Below are 17,189 nucleotides of genomic sequence, written 5' to 3'. Positions count from 1 at the left end.
TCCTACCTTAGCAGCACCAAACTCAAAGTAACGTGGAGTAGACAACTGTGCAAATTGATTGCACTGCTCTGTATCACCACAGAAAGCATGTTTGTGTGTTGTGACTGACTGTGAATGAGGAGAAGACACTCTGCTCTCTATGTAAACAAAGCCTGATCAATAATGGACTGTATATGAACTGCTGCCATTAAAGTCAGATGTGGAGCTGGAGTCAGAATACTGCAGGCATTCAGGGCCACAAAGCCAATGTTATGGTGTTGTCTGTGTGGCTGGGACACATACCTCAAGTTTACTTAAACATTATAGAATTTGCAGAGCTTGCAGGTTTGGTCAGCCCAAATTATATGGATGTATTTTTAGTTTTCATAAACCTTAGTCTGTATAATCTGTAGGAATCAATGAATCTGGATGCCTATAAAGTATTTCCATTAAAATATGCCAGTGGTGAAATATCAAGAGTTTGTAATGAAGAAAATTCCAGCAAAGTCATTTGAATCATGTTTCCCTACGTGTGACCTTTAAGCTTTATTTATCTTGACTGGTTTGCGGGATTTCACAGAATGACACAACCACAGGAGTCAGCTGTACTTAGTGAAAAGCAATGAAAGTAAAGAAACTGCCATTACTCACACTGAGTGTGCAACGGCTGCTTTGTCATGTTATACATTCAAAATTTAGGCTTCTGCTTTGTAAAGATAGTAGTGGTAGAAGCTAAGTCACATGCAGACATTTAAGTACAGTAGTAAAGTATATACACTCCTGTGCAAAAGTCTTGAGCCACCCCTAATTTCTTTCTATTTTGTTTTGAAGGAGCCAGACTTTGTTGTAATGTTTTAAAGTGGTCTTGAGCGATAGTTCTCCAGGCTTTCCAAAGGTCTTTCAAAGTTCTTCTTTCTCCTCATTTTCAGTCCAGTCCATGTTTCTGGCCATTTTTCCAGGAATGTTTTCTGTTTGTTTGTTGAGCCACTAACACTGACCTATTACTCATTCAAACTGGGCTAGAATAACAAAACCTAGCAAATTAAATTGTGTCTTTAGACATTTTCTTACATTGGTTACTTTTCCACTTATTTCCAGTCCTGTCTATGTACCTGATCATTTTCACATGAGTGGCTTTGTTGTCGTTGTTGTTAAACCACTTAAGACTGACCTATGGATATTTCAATGCATTTAAATGATATTTTGTTCCAATTTCTTTAGTTGCATCTATGAAAAATGCCAAAGTACAGTTTTACAGACATACTTTTGCACCAATAAGGAGCAGCAAAAAAATGGCACATCTTAGCTTAGCATGGTGTGCAGTGTGTTATTCAAACATCTGAGGAAACTGGACAAATAGAAGACAGAAGAAAGTGACGAACAGTATCTGAAAGTCACGCTGGGGGAAAAATCCCAGAAAGACCCGACACATGTCCTGAAAGACGCATCTGAATCTTCAGCTGATCTATTCACTGTTCATTGAATTTTAATTAGAAATGGCCTCAGTGGGAGGGTGGCTATCAGGAAGCCGTTATTAACGAAGGGAAACAAGGAGAAAAAACTCGGATACACCAAACTGCACAATAGCAATTTTTTGATTTGTCACTAAAACAGTCACCACTTTTCGAAAACCAGATAATGAATTCTTTGCAGATTCAGCAAAATGTTTCCCCCTCTAAAATACTTGCTTAAATATGGATGAATCTGTAAAAATGGAGATGTAATTTTTCATACACATACACACACACTAAAAAAAAAAAAGCAAAGGCAATGGTGGGAATCACATGGTATTTTATTTGTGACTGAACAGTGGCATGGGTACAGTGTATGGGGGAAGTCATAGACGTACAAAAGTCCTTTTTTTTTCCTTTTTCATGACAATTCTTAATTCCATAAATAAAATTTACAAAATATTTTGGGACTATTTCTCATTTTTCTTACACAAGCAGGGGTACAGTTACCATTTGTTTTTGTAAGTCTAGCAGTTAATAGTGATATCTCTATTGTTCATATTATATAAAGTTGCCTGTCTTTTCAACCGTCTTACTTCAGTGGAGCAGACCTACAGTATGCCTAAGTGCTTTGTCACAACAATGACCTGCTTACTGTATACACCGACAAATGAAAAAGAAAACGATAAAAGACGATAAAAAGAAACGCGATAAGGCATTGAAACGCTATCGACCGTCTCCGAGCTTGGCGTGATCGAGCCACGTCAGTGCAGGATGAGTTGATTCTGCTCGCCTATTAAACCAGAGATACGGTTAGATGACAGGCAAAGTGTAAACAACGTGACCTCAGTTGGAAATGTCAAATATCTAAAAAGCAAAGCGTCCTATCACTACAACAAAAAAGAAAAAGCGGTTGTGGTTCCGGCCCCGTCGCTCGTGTCATATTTCAAGTTCAAAATGAGCAAAAACTGGGTCTAGTAGTTTTTTAAAATTTTCTTTTTAATGACAATGTAACACAGATTCACAGTTCATTTCTCACTAACTGAACAGAAGACAGTTTTTGAAATTTAAAAAAAGAAAAGAAAAAGGTGAAACAAATGTCCAGATGTCAAAAAAAAAAAAGAAAACAAAGAAGAAGGAGGTGCTGGTAGGGCATTGTTTGAGAGAAACACAGGTAGTTGGCATCCAAGAGGCAGAGAGCTATCTTATGGCACAGAGGCTCGGGTGTGGGGGACTGGGAAGATTCTTATTTACAAAATAGATGTTTGGCAAATCTTGATTTCCATGCTGATGCCTCAGAGTCATGTGGATATCTGCAGTGACTCAGCGTCATCAACCGAGAATTCACAGCTTATAAAATAAAAACAAAAATGAAATAACCTTTCTTTTTTTAAAAATTTGTTGCAGGCCTAGAAGGAAGCTGCGGAGATCAGCTCTGCTCACAGCCGAGTCCGCTGAACCCATGTTAAGTCTGTTCATGCAAATGGCTGAGTCGGTGGAGCGACGCTATGAGAACATTTGGCAAATCTTCCTGCTGTGCACAGTGTTTGCTGGTGGCAGCTGACGAACTTGAAGGTCAACCGCATCCAGTAGGACACTGCTCCTCTCTCTTTTCCAAAAAATAATTTGCATCATCAGTGTAACCATGTTGTTTTTTTCTTTTGTCTTTTACATCATTGCAGATATAAACTCATTAATCCAGAACAGGAGGACGCAATCACCTCCTGTTGTCAGTTTCGGTCAAAGATAAAAGGTCACTTCCTGGTTGAAAGGTCAATTGATTGGACGATGAAGCCAAAGTCTGGAGTACAGTACAGTACAGTAAGCGGCCTCTGGAGGAAAGCAGATCCTAGGATAGCCAGCTATTAAATAACTGCCAAAATATCCTTTAAAGGTTGAAAAAAAAACAGCAGTTTGTGTTTCAGGCTGTGAGATGCTGCTGCTCACAGTCGCTCATCTCTCTTTTCTTCTTTTTCTCGTGAGCTCATGTTTCGGCCTTTAGAGCTTCCATCACCCTAAAAGACAAACAGCAATAATTTCAAAATCACTTAGCGGCACTAGTGCTGTTACAACTTTCGTCACAAGGTGGCAACATTGTGCCTTCCTTATTTCTGTGACGAAGCAGAGAGCTGGAGGACAGAAACAGAATTTAAACCAAGGCCCTTTCTCAACTGGCCACTCATTCACACGGAAAAAGGAGATATACTGACAGGTGAAAATACAGGGATAATAAAAAGAGACAGAGAGAGGGAAGAGCAGGATGAGAGGAGCTGGGGAGAGAGGACCCAAATGCAACAATGTGAAGACAGCTGATATTTAACTGAGAAAATCAGAGAAAGAAGGAAACCATGAAATACCAACTCACTGTCTGATGTTCTCTAGCTGTCTTCCTGTGGACATGTCTGATCCTGTGGAGGATCAGCAGCTTCGCTGGGCACAACGGCAGAGCCCTGAGAGAGAAAACACAATAAAATTTCTCCTTTAGACGTGACGTGTTTGTCAAGATCAGGCGATCCTCAGCTTGTTAAACCTCCTGCATTTCCCCGAAAAACAGGAAAACATTTAGGAAAGTGACATCGAGTTTAATTACCTTGAAATTTTGCCATGATCTAATCAAAGCACTTAAATCATTTTTGACCTTTCGTGTTTAATTGACTTGGCATTTTTCTAGAAAAAAGGTTAAACTCTCATCGAATTTGGCCATAATAATCACGACATTCTAATCTGCGTAATTACATGTTACATAATTGAGAATAGGTCACCCATGTGGCAGTAATGGATTGTAGCATCATGCTAGTCAGCTGTTCTATGAAAAATCTATGAATCTAAATGACTGACATGACCCCCAGAGGGGCCGTCCTCACCGATTGTTCCTCCTTAGCGTTGCTGGAGTTGCCCTCAGGGTCAACAGGGGAGTGATCTGTGGGTGGGTCACTGCCTTGGGAAGGGGGGCAGTCTGAAGATGAGCTCTGCTGTGGGGCTGGAGTGGATGCTAAGGAAAAGAACATAATCATGAAGATGAAAGAAAAATATTCACAGAACACAGTAAAAGGACTTATAGATGGATTTTGTGCTAATCTGCTCTGTCAGTATTCTGGCATCGTGGCTGGTAGCATGGATGTGCTTATAGGGAAGCAGTAAGTTTAAAACTATGACCTTTATTGCTTGTCATCACCTATCCTTTTTATCTAATGTACTTGACATTCTATAAAACTTAGGACAACCCTCTTCATTTTCTTAAGGTTAACAGAGTTTCTCGGTTAAAGCTGTAAAGACACAAGGCAAAATGTACAGACATGCTAGTAGTTTTGTGACATTATGTAGGCTATATAAAACTGAGGTGAATGCTAATGTCTGCATGCTAACATATTAGCTTTTTGATTTTTAGCAGGTGTACAGCAATGTTAGTGTGCTAACATTTGTTCAGTAGCCCAGTTGCTAATTGCTTATTAATTAGCTAATTAAGTAGCTAATTGCTAATTAACTTGGGTGTTGATTTGTACCACAGTGAATATAAAACATGTACAAGTATTTTGTAAATTTTGGTCATACTATGTTACAAAATGTACAATTATATGTGGTATTTTCATTGATTAATGACTTAGCATTCTTAGCTAATGTTAGCCAAGTCGTTGCAGCCAGTTTTTTTTAAAAATTACATGTATTAAAACTATATGCATATAACATATATGCATGTAACTTATTTTAAGGTAGTACATATAATTGTTACAATAATATAAGTAATTTAGAAAATACTTCTATTCTCTATGGAGGAATATCTGCACAGAACTAAATCAAACATTTGTAAGCCCACTGTTGTCCAAAGTGTTGACCTTTTTCAAAAGGGGATCGAGAAGATGAAAAAAATGCATTGAGCTAGTCATATAAAGTGGCACAGCTGCCGGTTTGAGTAATTATGTAGAAGGTAAATAATATAAAACACTTACGAGACTCAGTAGACGGTGAAGTCGATGTACCTGGGCTCAGAGTCATCCTAGAGAGATCAAGGTCGCTACAGCTCCCTTCTTCTTCCTGGGTCGTAGCAGCTGGAGGTGGCAGGAGCTGACTGCAGACCAGTGTGTCCGGTACACTCATGAGGCCTGGGGTGCCGCACCTGCTCACCCCTGCTGATACAGCACCAGGTTCTACTGATACAGCTGCTCCCGATGTAGAAGGACCCTCACCTGCATCTGAGTCGAGGCCTTCTTTACCCAGGCTGAGCTGCTTTTGGAGCAGGGTGGGGTCGGCCGTATGCTGGGGGCTGGTGATGGCTGAGGATGGGGCTGATAGGTCGCAGGCCTGGGGGCACATTGTGGTTATGGGTACTAAGCCCTGGAGCATGGCGGCCGGGATGGCGTGGCCCCCCACGCCCACTGTCTGGGCCGGCATGTAGGCTGCCATAGCTGCCCACTGCTGCTGTGTAGCAGGGAAAATGTTGGCCTGGCTCCAGATGACCGGCTGACCACTGGGGAGGACCTGAGCCACCTGCAGAGGTGCCTGCACAGGGAAGGCCAGAGTCTGAGCCTGGGCAGGAAATGGCTGCTGAGCCCACTGTGCTGCCTGCACAGGGCCCATGGTCATATAACCTGAAACAGGAACAAGAGTGACAGAGAAAAGAAAAGGAAACGATTAAAGGTCTCCGTGGTTACCAATTTAGTGCACATTATTAAAATGACAGATACTAATCTATAAATACTTCCAATCTTTAAAAATGAGCTATTTAACTCTGAACATAAGAGCAAAAGAGATGCACTTGAGGAGATCATTCTTTTTACAGTCTTAGATTCACAGGGACTTTTCTTGTCGACCTCATTTTGGCACTATAATCTTTCCAAATCATATTTTTGTCACATTTATGCTATTATTTGTGATAGTACAGTCACAAACTTGTTTGAAAATGGTTTGCTGCTGTAGTGCTCCAAGTCATCAGAATGACTTAAATTTAATTTTTCCTTCTTACTCTTTAAATCTTACTGTGAATGAAACCAAGTCAAAATCGGACAGATGGCTGGCTATAAATGTATATTAGAGAACATACAGAGGTACAATCAATGTACAATCCAGTTGGAAACCAGTGCTGCACATGTAGTATAAATAAGAACTACAACAATGTTCCTGCATGAGGCCTGCTGACTTCATATTATAAGCGCTGTTATCTTAGACAGACACACTGTGAAAAGAATGATTGTGAAGGTTGTTGTTTCTTGCATCTAAAAGGATGTTGCTCTTCAGCGAGCTGCTGGTTAAATGATACATCTTTTTTTTCTTCAGTTTTATACAATGTCAGTTGTTTCAGTAAAGTATGCAAAATCACTGTAGTGGTCCTTCAAGTAACACCACTTTGCTGTATCTCACCACAGGTTTACAGCCTAATTAAACTGCATCTCTGTGTGCGCTCACTGCTAAATCTTGGCAAGATTTTTCATGAACATCAAAGAGCCACGTCGCCACCGGCGTTCTTTATTTTTTCTCGCATTGTGGAAAACGATGAAGCGTTTCAGCCTGGGTATGGATACCTGATGGCACAGAGGTGGGGCTGAAGGGGGCGTACAGCTCAGCAGGAGTGTGTTGCTGCTGGCGGCTGCTCCTGCTAGGGTCCAGTGTGTTGGCAGGTGATGGGGGCATCTGGGAGGAAATGCATACACACACACACACACGCACAGATGTCACCGTGCTATCAAAGTCACCTAAAAGTCACAATATCTTTGGCTGCAGTGTCTGCCACATATTCAGGTCATTTAGATCTCAGTAAATAACCTAATGAAATTAAATGACATTACATGTTGGAGCTAAAAAAAAAAGAAAGAGGGTTTGTGTTATAGTACTCACCGAAGGAGGAGTTGACATGTCGCCAAAAAGATCAAAGTGGTTGATATTCTGTCAGTCGAACCGAGGAATGAGGGAGAGAGAAAGACAAAGGCCAGTGATACATCACGCAAATGAGACTTGCACAACCATGAAGCCTTAAATTCATCTCCGGATAGGGTACGGTGGTTGCATGGGTGGGTAGGTGCGGGGAAGTGAATGTTACTCACAAAGGCAGTTTGTGCCGCGGATGGCAAGAAACAACTGTCCCCTCGATTCATTATCAGAAAATGGATCTAAAATGAATCTTTCGTAGCTCGCTATAATTGAGTGGGTAAAAGGCTATTCAGCCCTGTAAAGCAGACTCTGATTAGATATTCTTATGTGCGCCAATCAAGAGCCCCCCCACTCCCACCCCTCCCATGAGAGCTCGGGGTGCTTTATCATGCTGATTTCCCTCTGTGAGCACATACACGGGGGGACTGTGTTTATATCATCAAATGAATGAAGGAAGAAGCTCCTGGAACCACCCGACCGAGGCAATGAGGCCACCTCACCCTATAGGCAGATGTGACCCCTGCTCTAGTCCCCTCTGTCCTCCACTCACACTACTTAAAGGAGAGGAGACCTAGCTATGGGAGAGACTATGAGATGGCTAGGTTGCGTGAAATGTCTCTGAGGGGAGGGGGGGCCATGCACAAGCAGACAATGATTCACAAAAACACACAGGATTTACATGCTGTAAAAGAAACAGACAAACACACAAACACAACGTGGTCAAACTAAAGAAAGGAAAAGGGGGAGGAATCACAGCAATCCACGTTGCTGCCGACAGGGCGTTTATGTCCTCCTCCGATAAGCTGGGACATAACCGATTGTAACTGCATTTCGAAACCATCGAGGGGGATAGAATGAGTCAGAATTTGGAGCGAGATAAACACTGTACACAGAGATCTCTGCCCGCCGGCACCGACACACATCAGGGGAGCTCGAGGCTCTCAGAAAGCTCCAACTGAATGAACAGACAAGCAGTAACACTTAGAGATATGGAAGCGCTGCTACTTAATATACTGGCATGGGCTGTTCAGGTGAGATAGCAACAGGGGCTGGGACAGTTTATCTGTCTGATAGGCTGAGCAACAAGCACAGAAACAGCGAGGAGAAGGAGGAGAAGAAGAGCACTTTGACGCAGCTGTTTTCAGAGGTTACATGGAGGTTCTTACTGGGTTAATGCTTGACAAAATTGGTTTGAATAAATGTTTTTTATCCTTTACAAGCGACTTGAGAGATGTAACAGCGTAGTCACTGCATGGCGGTGAAGAACTCATAAAGCCTAGCAAGATGAGATGAAATATATTTTCAGTTAGATGACATGGCAGGGGGATGGGGTCAAAAGTGCATTTCTTTTTATGCTGTTCTCTGGTCAGATGCTATTTGTTAAAGTAAAGCTTTTATGAGTGTTTGGCGGCCTTGGATAGTATGTAACTGCAACTACACCTCATGCAGCTCAACCCGACACCCACCCCCACCTACAAACCTCTCGTCCTCGACCTCTGAGGAAGATGAAGCAGCCACTCCTTTGTTTATCTAATCAGCCCCCTGCACCAGTCAGTTGGGACCAGCAAACAGATTCTTTGTCTTGACATGAATCAGATTGTGCAAAGATTCAGATTTTGGCTAAGAGACCCGTCCTCTAACGTTGTGTGAAATTGCTGACATGCATGCTTTTGGTTGACAAATCAATTAGTTTCGATTCTTTAAGCATGCTTATCATGATCAGTAGCTTTGTTGTCACAGAAAAAAAACAGACGCAGACACACACATACACCCCTGTGTGACTCGTCCTTGTCTCGAGAAGTTTGTTTTTAAAAGCCTGTCGGCTGTAATTCATAACTGAAACCATTAGATAACAGCAGATTAAATTACTAGAAATGGATGGTGGCTTAAGGCACTTCCTACAAGAGCATCTTAAAGAGAGGTTTGCAAGTAGAAAAATAGGAAAAGTAAATAATAATTCGAAAAAAACAAAACACCTACAGTCATGAAATGGCGTTTTGGGACATCATAGATCCCTTCCTTCTGCTGACTGGTTGGGACCTGCATTGGATTGGAGGTCGAGTCAAACGTAAGTCACATTCAACACCTTTTTTTTCTTGGCTGAGTATTTAAGAACAAGAACTTACAAGAGCTGAAACATGTCGGAATCAATTTCTGTCTGGGCCATTTATTTAGATGCGTTTTCATCGTTTAGCGCAATAGGATTATGCAGATTTTAAAGTTGCGGCACCAAATCAATTCTACTTAAATCAATATCGATTGCAAACAGTGCCTGAGAAAGGTGTGTGCTGGGCTCGTGAGTATTTGTTAATCAGCAACAGCACATCTCAACTAGTTTATCTGGCTATATATATATAAAGAAAAAAACCTCCTGAGCTCTGGCCTGTTCTGTTTATTTCGTTCACAATTATCCAAACTATCTGTTGCTCTTAAACTCATCTGTCACACCCCCCACTCCTCCACGCTCCTTCGACTGGTTAACTTTGGTTACGTTTTTTCCCCGAGTCTATTGATCTTGTTTCACTCTGAGATCAAATGGCATGGCAAGTGATTAATCTCTCACTCTCTCTGCATCTTTCATCTTCAGAAGAAGGCAAGATACAGAGAGGCAAAAAGAGGAGGAGGAAGAGAAGAGAGGGCGAAAGAGAAGGGGGGCTGGGGAATTGGATTAAACCATACGCCAGCTCCCTGGAGTCCTAGTTGGAGCTTCAAATGGTCTAAAACCAAAAGGTCATCGTATTGGATATATAAAAGCAGAATGTTATACAGGCTGTGGGTGAACTATTCAGACTAAACAACTGACCTTGACTCTGACATCATTTTTTTTAACGTAAAGTTGATGCCTTTTCAATGCCAGCATCTTTAAAGTTACAGCCCTCGAGATTTTCAACATTATTCATCATCTTTATGACACTTTTCAGCATTAGCCTTTACCATTTAGTAGATATCATTGTTTGCAAGGTAATCATCTTTAATATGATCTGCTGGTGCTCATCGTGTAATGATATTCAGCATGAACGTTTTTTTTTGTTTGCATGGAATTTTACAACAGAATTTCCTCGTCAGGAACATTAGCTTGATGTACTTATGAAAGTTTGGCATTTTTTAAATTCTTTAAGATGTGCTACGAAGTTATAATATTAGTACTGTTTGTATTATCTATCACAGGGTATGAAGAGGGAAGCAGAATGGGGGGCAATGTTTGTCTTTGTACCTGATAAACGCTCTCCTCTGACTGGGGGCCACGGAGGGGTTCGTGTCCAGCCTCAAACACTATGTACTAAAGAACAGAAGTAGTGGGCAAGGCGTATAGGTGCAGATAATAATGAGATGGAAGAGAGAGAGCAGAGAGAGACAGATTGGTATATAAAACAGAAAGACAGAGGTAGTGAAACATGACAAGAATACATGAAAGCACACAGGAGTGAGGATGGCGTCAAGTGGGAAATGAAATGAGATAGGAATATGAAGTGTATAAAAATAGGGCATGGGAAAAAGGAATGGGGAAGATGAAAGGAGGGAGAAAAAAAGAGTGAGGTGTGAGGAAAGAGCACAAGTATAACAGGTCAGGCAATAGTTCAAGGCAGTGTAGAGGTTTTAGCTTGAGGTCTTACTTCAACCTCAGAAATGCTCCACCTTTTCCAGAGAAAACAGACCTACTGGTCTGAATGTCCTTTAATGAAGTCTTAAAATCTGTCATTAATTCCTTTAACGTTTAAGAAGTGTTTCACATCTTGGGACATGTGCTTAGTCATCTTGCGTGTAGAGTAAGATGAGAGAACTGCAACTTTATAACACTGGCAATTGTAAATACTTAGCTGAAGCCAGCTAATTAGCTTATCATATAGACCAGAAAAGAGCTAGCCAGGCAACAAGCACATTAATTAATGATATAAGTTATATAGTATGTATTATATCAATTACTGAATTATAAAAAAAAAATCTAGGATGTTTTTTTGGTTGACAGCACCTGAAGAAAGTTAGCACAGTTAGCGAAGAGGAAAAATTAGCAAAAATGTCATTTTTACCCTTTGATTTTTCCAAGGAATAAAAACACAAAATTTACTTTTTAAAAGGGAGCTTAAGAGGTGCTAGTAAGCTTAATTTCTTTTCTTTAGACCCAGCCAGGTTGTTAGGCTAGCTATTACTTCTTTATGCTAAGCTAACTGGCATGTAGTTCCATGTTTGGGTACTGTTTTCAGACCATAGGCAGGATAACACAGATTCAGATCCTCTGAAGCTGAGAAGCCAGTGGAAGTGCTCAAAGCCACATTCTATCAGAAGGCCACCAGATGGCTGTGGTTGCAAAAAGACTACAGAGCCTATATTGGCTTCATGTGTGATTTCAAGCCCACAAAATGCTCAAAAGTGATGTTGAACCTACAGGACATGAAACCATTGGTCGTGAGAGAAAAAGCAACTTCAACAAAAGGAACATCAAACCCCAGCTACCAGGTTTTCCTCTTGTAAACAGTAACCCTACAGTGTGACCAAAATGGCCAACAAGTTAAGTCATTAGCTGTTATGCGCCGGCAAAGTCTTTCCTGATGACATTATGGGCTGAGTCGCTCATTTCAGGTCATATTGGTTATACTATGTTTCAGAATGGAGGACTATCAGTATTGTTTTTATTGGCCAATGGCTTACAAGTTTTTTTAGCCAGTGAGCGAGCAGGTTCACAATGAGACCTGCCTCTCTGGTCATATGGTTGTTAGTGGGTTTTTTTTAAACCAATATCGTGACGGTGAGAGCACCAACCTCGAGGCTTCAAAACTAAGGGCCAGATTAACTAAATGGGTTAAAGTAGCTCATGAGCGCAATGCCGAAATAGCATTTATAGGTGTGCTTAGTTGTTCGGGTGATTTACAAAAGTTGCGCTGCTCTCTAAACCCAGTTAGTTGATTTCAATATCAAGCACAAAAATAAGATGTGCTTTTTTTGGCACTTAGCAATAATTTGCATGTCACAAACATTAATACATCATTTTGTGCACTTGATTTAAATATTTGTGTCCCTATATTTTGCATCTTGAGAACTACATGTGCAACAAGTATAGTTCCCACCTCTTGCACGCAATCTTGTCACTGTGATGTCTTTGTAAATGCCAACAGTACCTTTTGTTTTTACGCCTAAACCCAATTTGTGCTGGCACAACGCATTCGTAAAACTGATCCTAAGACTTTAGGAACCAATGAATGAAGTCATGTTTGCTAAGTCTAGCTTTTACACTGTCTGTGATACAGACATGAGAGTTGCACTGGTCCACTTATCTAACTCTTCGCAAGAAATCAATTAAGCATGTTTCCCCAGATGTCAAACAGTTCCTTCTGGGAGCAGGCTGGAGTTTTGTCAACCAACATCAACATAAATTGAAAGCTGCAAATGGAATGATCATACGTGAAAACATACTTGAAGAGCAAAGAACAGAGGTGAACTGGGAGGTGGTTGGACGTATCACTGAACATAGCATTCAGAGTAAGAGTTAGTGTTGTCTGTATTCAGTGTGAGCAAACACAGAGAAAAAAATGTTGAGCCAAATAAATGCACAGGGCAAAAGGGACGGGAATAACAACCAGTCAAGGGGAGGGGGGCATGTCTTTGGAAGAAATCAGAACATTGACACAGATCAACTGAAAAAATATGGTTTTACAACACTGCACTGGCAAATGGGTGTTGAATGGTTGAACAAAACTGTCCACTAGATGGTCTACTGTGTATTACTGGAATGGTGCAATATTTATGAATCATTAATTCAAGCATGTCAGTGGCTGATATAAATTAAGGATTATTTGTTTATATATTTATTCCAAGCTTAAAAAGTGAAAACAGCTAGAAAGCATCAAAGTCAGCAGTGTTTAGCTCCCGCTCTGAGTGCCTACGGACCTACCTGGTAAACTGGATCATCCACTTCATCTTCCAGGATAGTCTGTGTGTGTGGAACAGAAGGCAGATGACACATTTTGTTTTTCAGTCTCATTAGAGAATAAATTGAGAGAAGATGATAAAAAAAGAACCCCCATCACCACCAGCAACAACAACAAAAAAATACACTCATCGCAGCGTGACATTTCCTGCAAGCAGGCACAGTTATAGACTGACAGCACGTTGCTTTTTAATCAAATAGTAATTTGGCACATCACAGACAAAACAACACATATTTCCTAGAAGTGACAGTAATAATAATAATAATAATGATAAAATCAAACCAGCAAAACCTGTTGCTTTTCCATTGTAGTTAGATGTTCAGAACAGAAATCAATGGTCCAGACAAACACACAAAACAGCATCGCACTTTAAAGGAAGCTACAACGTGTTAAGATATTTGTTGTGTGAATGAATTGCAGGCGGAGTTATAACGTGTGATCTCACCTCCGAATTAGAAATGAAACTGAGTGGAAAACAACAAAAAAAGAAAATGCAAAGACTTCACGCAGGAAATCCTACCTGGTACACTGCCTGCTCACACTGTTTGTCCTTCTGGGCCTTCTTCTCCATCTCCTCCCGCTGTTTTATATCGTAGATGAGTGTGAAGAGGTCACGCAGGTCAATGATGAGAGGCTCCGCCTGGATGAGAGAATTGGAATATGATGGTGAAGGACTGAATTAAGAAAAGGTTAGCAATAGATGGTATATAATCAAAGTATCACCTTTCTCTCTCTATCTATCTATCTATCTATCTATCTATCTATCTATCTATCTATCTATCTATATATATATATATATATATATATATATATATATATATATATATATATATATATATATATACATACATACATACATACATACATATATGTATACTATAGTACTAATAGTACTCCATCATCCATAACTGACGGACAGGAAGCAGCATGTGAGGCTGGGAAAGAATGTCTCGGACTCCCGGACCATCAGCACCGGCTCCCCTCAGGGCTGTGTTCTTTCTCCTCTGCTCTTCTCCCTGTACACTAACTACTGCACCTCCACCCACCAGTCTGTCAAGCTAATCAAGTTTGCAGATGACACCACCGTTATTGGACTCATCTCGGACGGGGTGAGTCTGCCTACAGGAGGGAGGTTGAACGTCTGGTGTCCTGGTGCAGCCGCAACAACCTGGTGCTGAATGCCCAGAAGACAGTGGAGATTGTTGTGGACTTCAGGAAGCACACAGCCCCACTCCCCCCCATCATCCTGACTGACACCCTCATCACCTCTGTGGACTCATTCCGCTTCCTGGGTACCACCATCACCCAGGACCTGAAGTGGGAGCCCACCATCACCTCTGTCATAAAGAAAGCCCAGCAGAGGATGTACTTCCTGAGGCAGCTGAAGAAATTCAACCTGCCAACATGGACGATGATGCAATTCTACACTGCAATCATCGAGTCCATCCTCACCTCCTCCATCACCGTGTGGTACATTGGAGCCACTATCAGGGACAAACAGAAACTGTACGCCCTGCTGAGAAGGTGATTGGCTGCAGACTCCCATCTCTGCAGCACCTGTACACCTCCAGGACACTGGGGCGTGCAGCTCGGATCACAGCTGACCCTTCTCACCCTGGACACAGTCTATTTGACCTGCTCCCCTCAGGCAGGAGGCTCCGGTCCATTCGCACCAGAACCTCTCGCCATAAGAACAGTTTCTTCCCCTCTGCTGTTGGACTCATGAACAATAACCATATGACTGTTCCCACCACTAACACATGACCCTACTCATGTATATATCTATCTACTTAGCACTTTTAATTTCTAATTTTTATATTTATTTAAGCGTTATCTGACAGTATGTTTGCACTAAGTACCGCAGCAATTTTCTAATGTTGTAAACCTGCTCAACATTTGGCAATAAAACCCTTTCTGATTCTGATTCTGATAACTAGAAGAATAGTTTTACTTAAAATATGAAATACACTGTTCATAATATGAGAACTTAAACAGAGTTGTAGGCAAGTTAATCAACTAACATGTCAGAGTCAAAGTCAAACTTATTCTCTTTTCTGCCAAATGTAAAGAATATGACTGAGAATTAAAATATTCGTGGGGAAAAGTACTCACAGACTGCGCGGTCTTGATGGCCACAAACCTGTGGTGGCCCTCCTTCCCACAGACATAGCCAAAGGCGCGATGGTCCCGGGTGTCCTTGGCAATGTAGCTGATCTCATGGACTGAGTGGTGATGAAGGAGCACCTTGATGGCAAAAAATATGAAAGTGTTAGCTAAAACTAAACAAAAAAAGGTCTTCTGTTTCACGTGTCCTATTTGTCTTCTTCTACTTTAAGATGCAGAAATGAAAACCTGATGTATGATTTAAAATCCTCCCTTAAAAAAAAAGACCACAGTACTGTAAACTGTGCTGGGAGACAAAGTAGGTCAAAGCTACTTAAAACATCTTTGCATATTGTTGAGCCAAATGCAACACAACACAGAGTGTGCTTCAAAGAGTGCTCTCATCTCTGCATATAACTTTATGGATAATGTAGCTACAGAACTAGCATTCATTAAAGATATAAACCAGTGGCATGATTTTAGCTTTGTGCTGTTTTGTGATATCAGCAAGACTCGAGTTGCCGTTCGACGAAAAAACACCAAATTAGCAAGCAAGAGATATTAGCAGTTGCAAAACTATACTTTGGGTTGTAAGTATATAGGAGTAACTCAGCTCTTCACACCCATCTGCTTCCTCCTCTCTTAGAAGATATGTGCTTAGACACCAGGAAGGAGCGTTTGTTTGAATATTAGCCGATATTCGGCGCCATGTGTGTCGGCGCCGGTAATGCCTCAGATTAATGTAAAATACAAAACTAATACGACTCGGGCACTCAATTCAGTGGCAAATCACATCAGCTTTACATGAAGCATTTCCATCTAAATGCTCGCTGACGCAGCCTGTGCTCTAGCGATCCCCATTTCCACCTAAATAAGTCAAGAGGGGTATTTAGTGTGGAGTGTTATTTACTGCCAGTAATCAGTAAATAAAAAGAGGAGCATTAGGGGGCATGATTTCCGAGCAACAAATGAGCATGTCAAAAAGCTGGTGAGCTGCGCGGGTCGTGGCAGGAGGCTTAATGCTCTTTTTCATTAGAGGCGAAAGACGTACTACTATCACCACCAGTCACATTGAAAAGAGATATTATCAAAAAGATGAGGGGCTTTTTTGTTTGGTGGGGTGAGGAGTAGGCTGTTGGTGGTCGGGCGGGAGATGGCAGCCACGGGACAAGCGCTGTTGCATAATTATCAGTTTAGCTCTAATGACAGCTGAGGTGGAGCCGGCGGTGTAATTAGCATTAGCGGCAATGATCATTAAGGGGTGGAACTGAGTGCTAATTATCGGTTAGCGCTGATGAGCAGAGTGGGCCTATCTAGCCAACACTACGCCGCGGGACGGGGGAGAAGCGAGCCCCTTGATCATCCTGTAATGGAACAGCAGGCCTCTGAGTCTGCCGGGTGGGGGTGGAAGCCAGGATGCAGGCGGAAACAGTCCATTTCATATCATCGCCATAAGACTGCTCACTGCACTATCATTAGCACACAGACAGGGCCTGAGTGATCTTAAGTAGGTCCTGCAGCACTCTCCTAATCGCACTGGAGTAAACCACTTGGCTTTGGGTTGTATAGCAAATGCAAGGCCCACAATCCAGTGCTGTCAAGTTTAACTTTTAGGGGCTAAAGGGCAAACTGTCCTGTATGAATCATGCTATTTCGTGATTTCTGTTGACATTTGGAGAAGAGATTGAAATATGGTCAACGCATTGAAAGATGTGTTACAGGTAATGCAGCTGCAAGAATATGTCAACTGTGGGAGTCAGGCTTATAAGATGGCGGCCCGAGCAGCCGTTGTGAACTGAGCCGTACGAGCGTCTGCCCTCTGGATGTCCTGCATTGTAGGTTCACGGTACAGCAGCTGGCACAGAGGTTG

The 17,189-nt window shown here is 41.6% G+C and overlaps 1 protein-coding gene across 1 annotated transcript in view; it reads right to left on the bottom strand.

The window, feature by feature from the left end:
* Positions 1–17,189, bottom strand: part of dab1b (DAB adaptor protein 1b) — a 66,991-nt gene that overhangs the window by 7,223 nt on the left and 42,579 nt on the right. The window contains exons 5-15 of the mRNA XM_076877028.1: positions 15,329–15,460; positions 13,737–13,856; positions 13,180–13,218; positions 10,507–10,572; positions 9,273–9,332; positions 7,260–7,307; positions 6,947–7,055; positions 5,378–6,016; positions 4,295–4,422; positions 3,869–3,880; positions 7–137 (exon numbers count right to left, since the gene is read on the bottom strand). Of these exons, the coding sequence (XP_076733143.1) occupies positions 7–137; positions 3,869–3,880; positions 4,295–4,422; positions 5,378–6,016; positions 6,947–7,055; positions 7,260–7,307; positions 9,273–9,332; positions 10,507–10,572; positions 13,180–13,218; positions 13,737–13,856; positions 15,329–15,460 (1,484 nt within the window). The remainder of the gene's footprint in view (positions 1–6; positions 138–3,868; positions 3,881–4,294; positions 4,423–5,377; positions 6,017–6,946; positions 7,056–7,259; positions 7,308–9,272; positions 9,333–10,506; positions 10,573–13,179; positions 13,219–13,736; positions 13,857–15,328; positions 15,461–17,189) is intronic.

Source organism: Maylandia zebra, linkage group LG18 (assembly GCF_041146795.1).
Source record: "Maylandia zebra isolate NMK-2024a linkage group LG18, Mzebra_GT3a, whole genome shotgun sequence".
In the NCBI taxonomy this organism is placed as follows: domain Eukaryota; kingdom Metazoa; phylum Chordata; class Actinopteri; order Cichliformes; family Cichlidae; genus Maylandia; species Maylandia zebra.
The sequence above is the reverse complement of the archived record's forward strand: the minus strand, read 5'-3'. Positions and strand labels throughout refer to the sequence as shown.